We start from the raw sequence: 13,922 nt of genomic DNA on the forward strand, positions 1-13,922 counted from the left end.
TACAGTTAGTTAAGAGAAGGATTTTCAAAGCATTGTGCTCCAGTATGAAGATGCCATTCTATTTTTTGTTATATGTGTGGAAAACAAAAATTGAAAGGTTTTACCTAAATATAAAAATATATACAGTCCTAAACTTTGATAAGTCTGCTCCTGATAATACCTTATGGAGTTAAAAAAATAATTTCCTTCTAGTATTCGGGCAGTCTGTATTAGTATTTGCTTCAGCTGAGATGTATAAAGGAACCAACACGTGGTATGAAAATCTAAAAAGCTAAATACAAAGATGTGAATTCCGTTAGATTACATGAGTTGACTTCAGCTGTGTAAAACATTTCATTCTTCTTGGAGACTGTAGTAAATTTGCATGTGAAAGAGCTTTGGGCTCATTAAGATGCTTTGCATGTTTTCAAATCAAAAAGAGAAAAACATGAAAAAAATAACAGCAAACTTGTATGAACGCACAACCTACAACACAATTTGCCTCAGAAGTAGTGGTCAAAAAGGTGTCTTTTGCAAACTTTTTTAACTGCCTACTATAGTACAGTGTGCAGGAAGAAAGAAAAAACTGAATGGAATTGCACAGCCTGACCTCTCCTATTATTCCTCGTTCCCATGAGAATTACAACTGTTCCTACTGGAGCCTCAAGCAGAATCACAGGGCTTTTCATTTCTGGGACTTAATTATGCACAATCGTTCGTAAGGTGTTAACAGTACTGAGTCTAGCAGCCAGCATGTCCTGTGGCAGCGAGATCATCCAGACACCAGATTGCAATGAAAACCTTCATGGATCAACAGAAAAGCTAGGAAACAGGTAGGAAAACGATATTGACCTTTTAATAAGTTTTAAAGCTTGGATCAGTTTGAGTTGTGCGACACCCTTTACCACAAAGTCTGAATTTCCCAGTGGGAGATGTGAGCTCATGTATACAAGACATATTCAGAGAGGTTCGTTATTTATGTTTTAGTTATCGATCGACTGAGCAGACTTTTTTTGTGTATTAGCCTTAGAAGCCTACTAGGTCCTGTTTTCTTAACAAAGTGGATCCTCCTGATGGATGAATTCACAATACAAAAAAAAAACTACGTCTGTACTGGATTGAGTGTGGAGTTCTTCAGGATTGCGAGAGGCAGCTGTTTTGTGTGTTTTAGTCCTATACTTTTGTATGAAGGATTAAGCCACATGGGAAAAGAAAAGGACCTGGCTCTGCAGATACTCATGCTCTATGCCTGTGTTCAAAAATAAAAAATAACTTATTCGGTTTACCTTTCAAAGTATTGCGAAGGTTACAGAATCACAAGCCACAAGAGAACTGATTTTCCAGCTCTTTTATTAACAAAAAAATTGAAAAAATGAGACTTACAACTTTGCCTCCATATTCTATGAAGTGAAGAATATAAAAAACAAATTCTTAACAGTTGCACAGTAAACCTTGATACTCAGTAGTACATATGTACACCTTATATTATAAGCGTTGTAAATGTTTAATTGTCTTGTATTTAATTTCATTGGGAAAATAAAGCCGGAGCACGGTAATTTTCAATTGTTTCACAACCCTTTTATACAACACGAAGAAAGACATATCGAAACCTTTAATATGTTCTCTCTTGCTCAGATTGGACAACTTGGTCTTTTAGACCCCTAAACTCTTTGTGTCCTCAATGGTTTTTCTGGTCTTATAAATTTGTACTGCTTCTCATTCTTTTGCTGGATATGCCACACTGAAACCCCGGGAACTTTAACACCACCTTAAACTTTCCAATGCACGCCTGGGTGTGAAATATTTCTGCGGCCTGTGTCATATTTGGAAATGTCATTTTCTTATATATGTGCATATAATAGTTGCAAGGTCACATTACCGTTACCTGTAGTATTTGCTCATCGCATACAGCTGCTCATTTGAGTTTGTGAGTGTGGGTGGATTTTAATGGTAGTTTCTGCAGTGCTTTTAAAAATCATAGAAAGCAAATGGGCTTTACTACATCTGTAGATGCAACATAACTTGCTTTTGTCATTTTCTCACCTTCAAAGGCCCATTATATCATATGACAGAAACGTTTAGTAACTTCAGAGGCTGTTTTTTTTTTCCATTTAATTTGCAAAGGAATAGCTGTTTAGACACTGGATTTGGGGCCAGTCTTTCTAGCAAAAGAAGCTGCCACTTCATCCGTTATTGGTGCCCGTTGCTGACAGCCTCTGAATGAAAATCAGAAACGGAAGCTGCGTTCTGAGCCACTGCCAAGCAAGACCTCTCGTCTTCATTAATCACTGAATCGGGTCGGTTCGGGGGATTTTTTTTGTCTGAGTTTATTTGCGGAAAATATTAAATAAAGAAGACGTCGGCTTCTGCACATTTCCCCGCACAATTTGAAAGCATAATTGGAAAAAAAGGCTGGAAGTTTAAAGGATTCCAGCGCCACTGGGAACACACAGTTCTTTTTCGTTTACTGAGCTCTCTGTAACAAAGCCACGGGGCTTTAGCACTGAGTAACTAAAGCCTGACATTGTTTAGAGGGAACAATGCCCCCGAACTGGGCCACGTGATCCCCTGAAAGTTGAGGCTTGGGCAGCAGCTTGAATTCGAGGTTAAGCAGGTTTTCTTCAGCCCGTCCACTCCTTCTCTAGCCCTGCCTGCTCTACTCTCTGTGTTTCAGTCTGTTGCTGGCCATCGAGGGCTTCATGATAAATCCTGATGCACAGCAGCCGACAGACTGCGGGCGGGAGAGGGACAAACAGGAGATGGAGGACGAGTCACGTGAGTAGGCTTCAGCAGCACGGGGCGCACAGTGGGGCTAGCTCCTGGCAGCTGTGTTCTATAGATACCCTATCACCTCTCTGTATTAGGCTTGGGAGGGCTTTAAAACTATTTGTAAATAATGCTATGTCATCAGAATAGCGTGACATGGCCAATTATCAATAATGTATGTTTAAACATCTTGTTTTATCAAGGATTTTTCATTTTTCTTTTTCATCAGTAAGTGGTTAATTCTGTACTGACTAATTTTTAAACTACACTATAGGAGTTTACATTGTAGATGTTTCTGTGTGGTTGCTGCTTTTGTTCCTTTTCCTGTCTTGCTCTTTTGATGAACTTCATGAAATTCCAGCAATTATAGGGATGTGTTGCCCAAAAGTGATTTCAGATAGATATGAACTTCCTGTAACCCCACTATACAGTTGTCTTCCCATAGGACGACAAAGGATTTTAAAGCTTTAGCTTTACTTTTCACATCTTTAGCAAGACAAAACACTCACTTTACTTGAACACCTGTTATCAGAAAGCTGCTTATCCCGATGAAGCAATCGTGAGCCTAGGACAACAACAGTTCTACAGTTCGACAGAACAACAGGAAATAGGTCACTTTAGCTAGCCAATAAATGTAGCCCATATAGTCAACATCTGCAAAGTGGGAGGAAATCAGAGCACATGGGGAAACCCATATCAACACAGGGAGATCAAGTGAACACCTCATAAAGTTAACCCAGGCCAGAATCAAGCCCAGAAACCAAGAGCCATGAGGTCACAGTACAAACCACCATGCCACCATCCTTCTTCAATTTGATGTTATTTTTTTGGCATTTGAAAGTTTTTCCCATTTTGCTGCTGAAATCTGAACAAGCAATTCAAACCTCTGTTATCTGCAAATTGATTTTTAGTCGACAAATACCCTTTGAATCCTTTTACATTGATGTGCTGCTTAAATCAATAGGGACTGTAGTGTCATGATTAGCAAACTTGCCCGACTGCTTCGGGAGTCCCGGGTTCAACTCTAGCCTCCAGCGCCCGTGTGTGTGATGGCTGTCTGTTCAGTTTTTGGACTCATCCCACTCACCTTTCCCAGATTTATGACAAAGGCCTGTCTGGGAATCCCCATCTCGTTACCTCTTTGTCAAAAGAAAATCGCCATCCGTTGCCATGGAGCCTGTTTCCTTTCTCTTGAAGGCAAGGAGAAGAAGAGTATTGAAGAGGTCCTCGCCACTGTGTCCCTGGCCCCCGCAGAATCACTGTGGACCACAGAGGCAGGAGGAGCTGTGAAGCTCAGAATAGATGACTCCTGCCCGCAGAGGCCCATCACGGTCCACCAGATGTTCACGACTTCGGTACAGAAGTATGGGAGCCTTTATGCTCTGGCCACAAAGACGAAGGATAAATGGGAAAAGATCACCTTCTCAGAGTACTACAAGCTCTGTCGGGCAGCAGCAAGGAGCTTCTTAAAGGTAAAATAAGCAGTAGTTGTGCTTCAAATCGCTGCCCTTTGAAAGTATTGGAAGACACACGGGACACAAAATATCATACATTTCCTCAAGACTGACAGTACTCTCAATATTAAGATGTAAACGAGGAATACATATTTCAGAATGGTTCCTTCTGAATCTCTGTTGTATGTTGTCATGGGAAGGGAAATGTGTTAAAACCATACAGGAGTGATTGTCTTGTGTTCCCTTGACTCGTATAGCTTGGGTTGCAGCGATTCCACAGTGTGGCGATCTTGGGTTTTAACTCTGCTGAGTGGTTCATTTCTGCTGTTGGTGCCATATTTGCCGGGTGAGTCCCTCTTGCTAAGCTGTAAGCTGATCATTTACGATCCGCAGGATTTATTCCAATGGACGACTTCTACACTCAGAGTCTTTTGAGGGAAGATAAATGCAAAAAGTTAACTACATTTTCTAATGTAATGCATTTGCATTTCACAAACATCTTATTTATTCAGTGTTTGGTTTATGTCAGCTTCTAGACAATGATAAAAATAAAACAAATAAACATCACAGAGGTTGACAATAGAACACTTTAACTCAAGGGGATATTCCATAGTAGCATTAGATATTATTTTGCATGACTACCTTTTCTCCTTTATGTATAATATACTATAAAGTACTTTTTTTATCAGGAAGCACTGTGAACTCATATGATGTTTTTGTTCAAACTTGTATCAGAGGCACAGCAACTGGAATCTACTCCACCAATTCTCCAGAGGCTTGTCACTATGTGGCCAGTGACTGCAAAGCCAATGTCATTGTGGTAGAAAACCCCAAACAGCTGGAAAAAATCTTACAGGTAAGGAGGAATATTATAAAAAAACAGATTAATACAATAAGATACTGTAGACGTTCCTCTGATACTCACAAAGAAGTGATCAAGACTGGCATCACATAAAACAGATGGTCAAAGGGTGATTACATTCAGTAGTATCTGTGTAACATTTGTTCTGCTTTCTGCATGCACTTGTCTCTGTTCTCTCTATGCGACATTTATCCTCGAAGAAAATAAGACTCCTCTTTATATCAGTAATTCATAGGAATAACAACATCCAATAATTAAGCGTACTGAAAGATTTAGGGATTGTATTTGTCAATAAAATCTGGCTGAACCTGCTTGGCTGAGGACTAACCTCCTGGCCAGAGGACGAGGAGTCTGGGACCCCCATACAGATTGAGCGACCAAGGGGCAGCTGCAGAGGTGGAGATGGGGATGGAGTAAGAAGTAGACGAGGGAGAGGAGGGGATTATGAACAGTATTTATAATGTTTCAGCATTGAGGAAATGATGTCAGGAGTGATTAACAATTACCGACAGCTGAGTCTGACTTGGCGGTTCTCACCCCTCCTGAAGATTTGTTATAAACTCCATTAAATGTGGCATAAAAGATTATTTTTAACGTGCACCAATTGTTCCCACAAGAATTCACCAGTATGGCCGGCTTATCTTGAGATACTTCTGTTCTTATGATGTTGCCATTCCCTTCAAGTGTCCCCAGCTCTCTGTACTGTATACTGTACTGTACAGCTCCGCAGTGTTGGGCTGTGTAAATGTCCTTTCAGATCTGGGACCGCCTGCCTCATCTGAAAGCTGTTGTACAGTATGTCGGGCCACTACAGAGGAAACTGCCCAACCTCTATTCGGTGAGTTAGCCATCCATTCTTTAGCTTTAGCAGTCAATTGAGAATAATTCAAGTAGGTCAAAACGTAGATGGCAATTTATTTGACTGGATTTTCCATTTCGATTGAAAGTGAATGTACTGTACCTGTCACTGTTCTTTTGTCATTCTTCCTTAAAGGAAAGCAATGGATTTCCTGTGATAAAGTAGTGTTTAAACGGAGATCTGTATTGTGCATGCATTTAAAAAAAGAAACTTTGCTATCTAACAGTGGGATGAATTTATGGAACTGGGATCAGAAATCTCTGAGGAGCACCTGGATGACACGATCAACAACCAGAGACCGAACCAGTGTTGTGTTCTGATTTACACATCGGGAACCACAGGCAAGCCCAAAGGAGTAATGCTCAGTCACGACAATGTAAGCTAAAAGATTCAGCTGTCTTGTGCTCTTAAACTGATTGAAGTTCTGCATTTATTAGGTTTGTGTTGGAAGTTTTTCTTTTGAACAAAGCTAAAGTACAGGTGTGGCAGTTCTCCATACTAACAGCATTATAACATCAGCTTGTTTTGCATAATATTTTATGTTTCCATTCACAATTTCTCAGAACTGTTGGTACTGTGACAGTCTGTATTCTTGTGTAAATATTGAGTAATACTTATTGTTTAAATATTAAATATTATTAGGAGCTTTTGGAGTTCAAAATAAAACGAAAATGTGACTGATTTAGCACAAAAACATTACTGGCCTGCCTGATGTGTGGCTATAAGTTACATCACTCCCTATGTCTCTCAACAGTGAGCGATACAAAAATTCAAATGTTTTCTAGCAATGTACTGTACCATACTATTCCACTGCCAGTACTCTACATACAGTAGCAATATACCATACTATTCTATACCTGAGACTATACTATGCATATTGTAGGGTGCATACATGAAAGCAATTTAGAGACACCAATTAACCTAGCCAGTGTGTCTTTGCAAGGTAAGAGGAAATCGTAACGTCTGGCAAAAACCCCAAAGAACATGGGGAAAACATGTAAACCTCGTACGGAGGGAACCACAGTCACGAATTTCTACCTAGTGCTCAAAATCTGCGACAGCAGTACGAGCCATCATAAAACTAAATTAATAATAATAACAACACAGATTTAGCAAGTATGATATGCAGGCTGTTGATTGCACTAAATAACAGTAGTTACAGTGCAGGAATAGCAACACCCCTATGATGGTTGAATGTCCAGATGCATTGTAACATGTAAACTGTGCTACAAAAGCAGAGCATTTAGTATACCGAGACAAAGATACGTCAATGCTATAAAATAATTTTTTAGAATTTCCCACGAAGGACTGAGACATTGTTTGGTTCTTAGCACATGAATTGCTGTTATTCAATGGAAAGGCCACAGGTATTTCCAGGTCTCAGTAATAGAGCTGCCTGCTGCCTACCTGGTTTTGGACAGATAACATGGACAGCGCAGCATGCCAGCAGAGTGGGGGACATGCAGCCTGCTGAAAAGAAGCAGGAAATCCTCGTGAGTTACCTCCCTCTGAGCCACATCGCCGCTCAGATATACGACCTTTGGACAGGGATCCAGGCGGGAGAGCTCGTTTACTTTGCACAGCCAGACGCTTTAAAGGTACAGAAAAAGTCGTTAGACACGGGAAACAGTAACCACCTGTGTGGGAATGTCTGACTTCTGGGATTTTCTGTCCAAAGAAATGTCTGTTAATTTGTGACCCATGTTAAGTTGCAAAATACAGATTTAAAGTGATCAAATTTTAAAGTTATAATTATACCATCCTTAGGGTGACCTTTATTTTTGAAAACCAAAAACCCCACGCTTTCACCGCCTCCTGTGAAGTTTCAAGGAAATCGAGATTACATGTGTTTCACAATATTCAGTAGTAGATTCTGTTATAGAATGATTAGAAATATAGTGATCAATCAAGATAACTCATGGTTTTGCTTTCCAATTAGGAAAATTCAATTTCAGTTCAATTTAACTAATACTAAACAACTTTTAATAGGTTTATTCCATGCTGAAAAAAAGAAGAAAGAGAACACAACGTTTCGGCCGTGGAGCCTTCTTCGGGTGAAGAAGCTAGAGAAGCGATGAAGTGCTTTTGGACCCAGCAGTGTGGTTTGGAAGGAGCCAGATGGAATGCTTTGCTTTGGATTGTTTACCCTTTGGTTTTATTCCACATTCCTCCTTGTTCATTACAAGCTAAAGACAATGCTGTGTGAGAAAAAATATTGCAAGGTTATTATATAGAAGGCCTCTTCTCACCTGAAGAAGGCTCCACAGCCGAAACGTTGTGTTCTCTTTCTTCTTTTTTTCAGCATGGAATAAACCTATTACTTGTTCCTTTGCAGCCTGTGCATGCTGACGCAGTGACCCACCTGAACTACTATAGCCTAAACAACTTTTGTTAACATTTAAATAAATATTTAAATAATTCAGGTAGCCTGTAGCTGCACACACATACATGTACAAGAACTGTACCCTTGGCTTGTGCAACAAGCTGTTTTGAAGCCAGGATGAGAAACATTTGTCAATGGATTTGATAATACCTGTTAATAATACTGTCACACAAAACAGATGCGTTGGGCATAGCACAACTTCATAAATTATTACAAGATAGAATGGAAAGACATACACTAAGCACCACTGGGCTGTGTCTGAATAGAATCCAATTTTAATTAATCCAATTTATAAAAATGAACAAGTGACTGATCACAACTTCAACTTAACCATTTTTAAAGGAACCACTCTAATGTTCTTCTTTTTTATGTTTTATGTCTTATTGATGTGTAGCTATTCAGTCTCATAAAGGAAGCTTGTTTAAAAAAAAGCCTGAGCAAGAGTGTAGTGTTTCATATCCTTTTTTTGTAGGTATTCAAACACCAAAGACGACAAATGTTGTTCCTCCGGACCAAGTGAACGTGTTAGTTTAGAAGGCCATACAAGACAACTGTGATTAGCAACCCTCTTGCTTTTTTTTTCAAATACCGCGGAGGAAATCCAGCTGCGCCCAGAGCTTTGTATGTCCCATAAATAACATACTGTAAGTTTGAAAAGCTGCACTGTTCTGCAGGGAAGTTTAATCAGCACATTGAAAGAGGCTTGCCCTACATCTCACATGGGCGTCCCGCGCGTGTGGGAGAAGATGATGGAAAAGATCAAAGAGGGGGTCGCTCAGTCCGGGTTTCTGAGAAAGAAAATGTTAACGTGGGCGATGTCTGTGACGCTGGAGGCCAACCTGAACTGGGCCAATAAGTAAGTGTTCCAGAGGACATTTAAAGGGCCACCAATTTTATGGATCTGCATGGAAGGTATTTCACCACTCTGCTGTATTTGTCTTGTTTTCATTTCTAGGAATGAAGCCAAACCATTTCTGTTCACTCTCGCAGACAGCTTGATATTAGAAAAGGTGCGCGCAGAACTTGGGTTCTCACACTGCCTGAAGTTCTTTTCTGGGGCAGCTCCCATCACGAGTGAAACCCTGGAATTCTTCCTGGGGCTAAACATTCTCCTGTATGAGGCCTACGGGATGAGTGAAACCACAGGCCCTCACTTCATGTCTGGCCCCAGGGTGTACAGGCTGCAGAGGTACGGTGTCACACAGTTTACAAAATAAATCACTGCTGAGGCGCACTGTGTATTAACAGTTTCTAAATACACTTTCTATATTGGTTATATAACAACATATTAGATAACATTATAGGCTGAATTTTAAGTCATGATATTGCCTTTTTTCTCTTTGGAGCAATATACATATATAAATATGCAGTAGGAACTAGTAAAGGTTTATTCCAGGCTGAAAAGAGAAGAAACACAACATTTCGGCTATGGAGCCTTCTTCGTGTGTGAAACGTTGTGTTCCTTTTTTTCTCTTTTCAGCATGGAATAAACTTGTTCCTTTGCAGCCTACCCATGCTGACGCAGCTGCCTACTCGAACTATATATAAACATATTTGTCTTACCGACAGACAGAATATATTGCCTTATCCCAAGAGTTTCTCTTCTTTGGCACTTTGGCCCTTTGTTTTATACGGACTCTCCCCAAGATTTCTGTAAACGCAAATGAGCCGTCTTGACCTTCGTCCTGTACAGCTGTGGGAAGGTGGTCCCAGGCTGCAAATTCAAGCTGAGAAACAAGGAAGAAGAAGGGAACGGGGAAGTCTGCTTTTGGGGGAGAAACGTTTTTATGGGCTACCTGCACATGGAGGACAAAACAAAGGAGGCCCTGGATGAGGATGGCTGGTTGTGTTCAGGGGATATAGGAAAGGCAGACAAGGATGGATTCCTTTACATCACAGGAAGAATAAAAGGTACGTATACTAAACATAAAGCACAGGGCCATATAACTGATTTTACAGTCTTTTGAAAAGATAAGCATTGCCTTTTTTCCAGTTCGTAATTTTTTCTATTACTTTAACCACAGATGTTTTTTTTGCTTTGAGCACTAGATTTGCATCTCATTGCCCTGAATGATTACTTATGATCAGATGCTAAAGAATGGCTTTTTCCACCTGTCGTCTGTGTTCAGAGTTATTAATCACTGCTGGTGGAGAAAATATCCCTCCGGTTCCAATAGAAGACGCTGTGAAAAAAGAACTTCCCATCATCAGCAATGCCATGCTGATTGGGGACAAAAGGAAGTTCTTGTCGATGCTTCTGACTTTAAAGGTAGCCTTTTTCACGTGATATAACTTTTGACATAACTGTGGAAAATCTGGGGTTTCAAAGCATTTTTTGTATTACAACGTGACATTTGAGCACTTAAAGAGAAAACGCTTGATACCGATACCCTTGGTTTGTGTTGTCGTATCTGTTTCCAGTGTGTCTGTAAGCCTGAGACAACAGAACCTACAGATGAATTAAGCCTGGAGGCTGTTGAGTTTTGCCAGCAGGTTGGCAGCCAAGCAACTAAAGTGTCTGATATTATCGGCGGGAGAGATAAGGCAGTGTACCAAGCCATTCAAGAAGGAATCGAAAGGGTCAACAAGAGGGCTACATCCAATGCCCAGCGCATTCAGAAATGGACAATCCTCGAGAAGGACTTCTCTATTCCTGGAGGAGAATTGGGTAAGGACATAGGGATCATATGTGCAAAGTGACCGCTTTTGAAAAATGCAGATTCATTCACAAAGGTTTCCAGTACTCAACAGCTGGGTATACACAGGGGCCACAAACACCTGCTGGGCTTTCTTCCAGCTGAGCTTCATTATTAATGGAAATGTCAGTTGAACAAGGTGCCTGACTGGAACTTTCGCAAGTTCTTGTGACGTGTAACAATGTGGGGGTGGGAGGAGCCGTGGCGAGCGCCAGTAAAAGTCGACGCCCTGTCTGAGGGGTGGAGGCACCGGTGTGAGGTTAGCGAACAAAAACACAAAAAGGGGGAAAAACAAAACAAAAAGGAAAAAGAAAAATGCGCCTCTGTGCACCGCAGCATGCAGGCTGGATTTACCCTATCTAACGGGGTCCAGCCTGGGAAAAAGAACCGCTTGGCACAGCGGGATCCAGACTGGACTTGCCCTGTTTAACAGGGTCCAGTCTGGAAGAGCAGGGAGTTTAAAGCCAAAACAAAAAGAGAAACTCAGCCTGTCCCAGTGGAAGATACGCGGCGGGACAGGGTAGGAAGAGGTCAGCCTGTCCCAGTGGAGATGCACTGCAGGACAGGCAAAAAGAAAAAGGAAATAAAACAAAAGGAAAAACGATGGCCGTACACTCGGTCACAATCCCCCTCCGGGGCTGTCAGTGGAGTGCTCCTCCCCTTGCGGGGGTCTGCTCATTCCTGCGGAAGGTGCTCAGTGCGTCTTAAAAAGCCCCCACTGCTGTGGCTCGTCATTAAACAGCCAATATAGCCGTGGCTCTGAAGGCAACATGTTCCTCTTAATTCAGGGCTCTGCCTCCACACTGAACAGACCCCGCGTAATGCCACATATGCGATAACAGCAACGTGCAAGATGTCTAAGAGCTAAAATCAGTCAAACAGTTCAAATGAAACTTATTAAGTCAATTAAGAGATCAATTGTGTAACTGAAAGCTTGGCTGGAACAAAAACCAGCATGTGTGTGGGTCTCTAGGACTAGAATTGGAAAGTCCTGCTATAGACCATTACATTTGTATACTAAATTGTTAATTAATTCTTTGCTCAGTATGGAATAGTTCCATATCTTAGAAATTGGTGATTTAATGTTGAGCTACAAAACCTGTAGGACTAGGATCAGAGGTAGGATTTCAAGAGGCGTAATAGCAAAAGACATGTTTTGCAATGGAATCTTTCTCTTCCACATGAGGCACATTTGTTTTTGGAGGGTGTATTTTGAAATAAAAAACAGGCATCTTTTCTAACTCTCACACTATGCCTTTATTTTTAGGTCCTACTATGAAGCTTCGCAGACCATGCGTTCTGGAGATGTACAGAAATGAAATTGGCATCTTATACAAAGAATGATTATACAAAACACAACAGCACTGTTTATAGGGCTGTTATACACAACTAAATTGGTTACAAAATATTTGTTCTGTAACATATACAGTAGTTATAACATATTAATGTTTTGGTCATATTCTATTATAATCTGCCTCCTCAGCATATTCTTGCTTACTTTACATTTCAAACTTGTTTCCTATTATTTCATTTCACATTTCAAACTTAAATGTCAGCATATTAAGATCAATAGATTTCTGTTCCTAGTAATTCTCGAGATCCTTTAACTGTTGTTTATTTCAAGATGAACTGGCATTGTGTGGCTAAGTTTAAATTAAATCAATATGTTTTTGCAAGGTCTCTACATTAGTGCATTAAAATGTTATGTCACGTCATGTTATGTATGTTTACACTCTTTCAACGATCTGTACAACTCACACTTGACCACATCAAGATTAAGTCGATGGGCACCACTTATTAGCATTTGCTAGATTTATACCATAGCTGTTTTTGTGTATTCAAAAAGTATTTAAGTCAATTATTTATAAAGGCCATTTTTCTTCAACATACCACAAAGGGTTGTTCACATAGCATGCAAACAGGGACACAATAATATGCATCTCTCCTTAGGGATAGCAAACAAACCTACGAAATATTTTGATCAAAAATTCATTCCTCAGGCCTCAACTTACATTGTGTTTCATGGACCCAATACATTCATTCAACACTAAAAATTTTACACTTACTGTAAAAACCAAAAGACCAAGAATGGATACCAGTAAACATCAGAGATATCACTCAAACCGTCTTTATAATTTGAAGCAGTGTGCAAAGACAGAGCATGAATACACAAGCTAAAAGTGCATTCCAGTCAAGTTGCTTCATGAACAAAGCCAGCATTTGAAGGATCACTTTTTGCAAATAAAGATACAAGGAAAGTCAGTTGTAAAGAAGCATAAAAACATGAAAGGGAGGTTAATGAGAGAACAAAACAGCTTGCATTAACACAACTCAGGACTGAATAACAGATCTAAAAAGTTATAACAAATGAAGTTGAAGTCTGCACCAAGAGTAACTTTTGAAAACAAAAAAGAATCCCGAAGAACAGGTGTTTCACAACCCGAGGTAAAGGCCACAGAAAAGGCTTTCAAACGCGCGGAGCTGAACAAAAAAATGCAAGCTCTAGTGAGAAACACTTTCACACAACCCTGTGACTCACTGCTGGTTTTACAAACAGCTGAGGTGCAAGAGCAGACGTTCACTTGAACATAAAGCATGCAGCTCCAAAGGTAAAATTACACACGATACTGTATTAGCTCTGCATCGGGGGGAGCAGCCTCCCTCTCTTTTGAAATGCTGTTAGATAATTCATCCAACACACACGCTGTCCGCGGTTTCACTTTGTGACCCTAAGACCTGCAGAAGATAATGAAAAATGTTCATCACACATGTCCATGCAGAAACCAAAATGACATCTGTGGGTATACACGTGTTTAAATACCCCAATGACAGATGAGCTGTAGATCACAATTCACAACAATCTTACATATGGGAAGTGTTATTAAGACACCACACTCAATATCAATATGAAACGCCAAACGTA

At 40.3% G+C, this 13,922-nt stretch overlaps 1 protein-coding gene across 1 annotated transcript; it reads left to right on the plus strand.

Annotated features, from left to right (window-relative positions):
* Nucleotides 1-712: 712 nt before the first annotated feature.
* acsbg1 (acyl-CoA synthetase bubblegum family member 1) lies at nt 713-12,711 on the plus strand. Its single transcript, XM_088920688.1, has 14 exons — nt 713-812; nt 2,654-2,754; nt 3,943-4,217; nt 4,457-4,545; nt 4,935-5,055; nt 5,819-5,899; nt 6,147-6,296; nt 7,342-7,518; nt 8,978-9,159; nt 9,259-9,492; nt 9,997-10,214; nt 10,433-10,572; nt 10,725-10,971; nt 12,267-12,711. Exons 1-14 carry the CDS (start codon nt 733-735, stop codon nt 12,341-12,343), a joined length of 2,172 nt encoding a protein of 723 aa, XP_088776814.1. The 5' UTR covers nt 713-732; the 3' UTR covers nt 12,344-12,711.
* Nucleotides 12,712-13,922: the final 1,211 nt, after the last annotated feature.

Source organism: Atractosteus spatula, chromosome 7 (assembly GCF_055471065.1).
Source record: "Atractosteus spatula isolate fAtrSpa1 chromosome 7, fAtrSpa1.hap1, whole genome shotgun sequence".
In the NCBI taxonomy this organism is placed as follows: domain Eukaryota; kingdom Metazoa; phylum Chordata; class Actinopteri; order Semionotiformes; family Lepisosteidae; genus Atractosteus; species Atractosteus spatula.

Bases quoted from the DNA above. Each gene is read 5' to 3' on its own strand.
- acsbg1 (XM_088920688.1), top strand. From the start codon at position 733: ATGTCCTGTGGCAGCGAGATCATCCAGACACCAGATTGCAATGAAAAC. The intron at 4,218-4,456 runs GTAAAATAAGCA...TGACTCGTATAG, and splicing joins CAGCAAGGAGCTTCTTAAAG to CTTGGGTTGCAGCGATTCCA. The intron at 5,056-5,818 runs GTAAGGAGGAAT...ATGTCCTTTCAG, and splicing joins AGCTGGAAAAAATCTTACAG to ATCTGGGACCGCCTGCCTCA.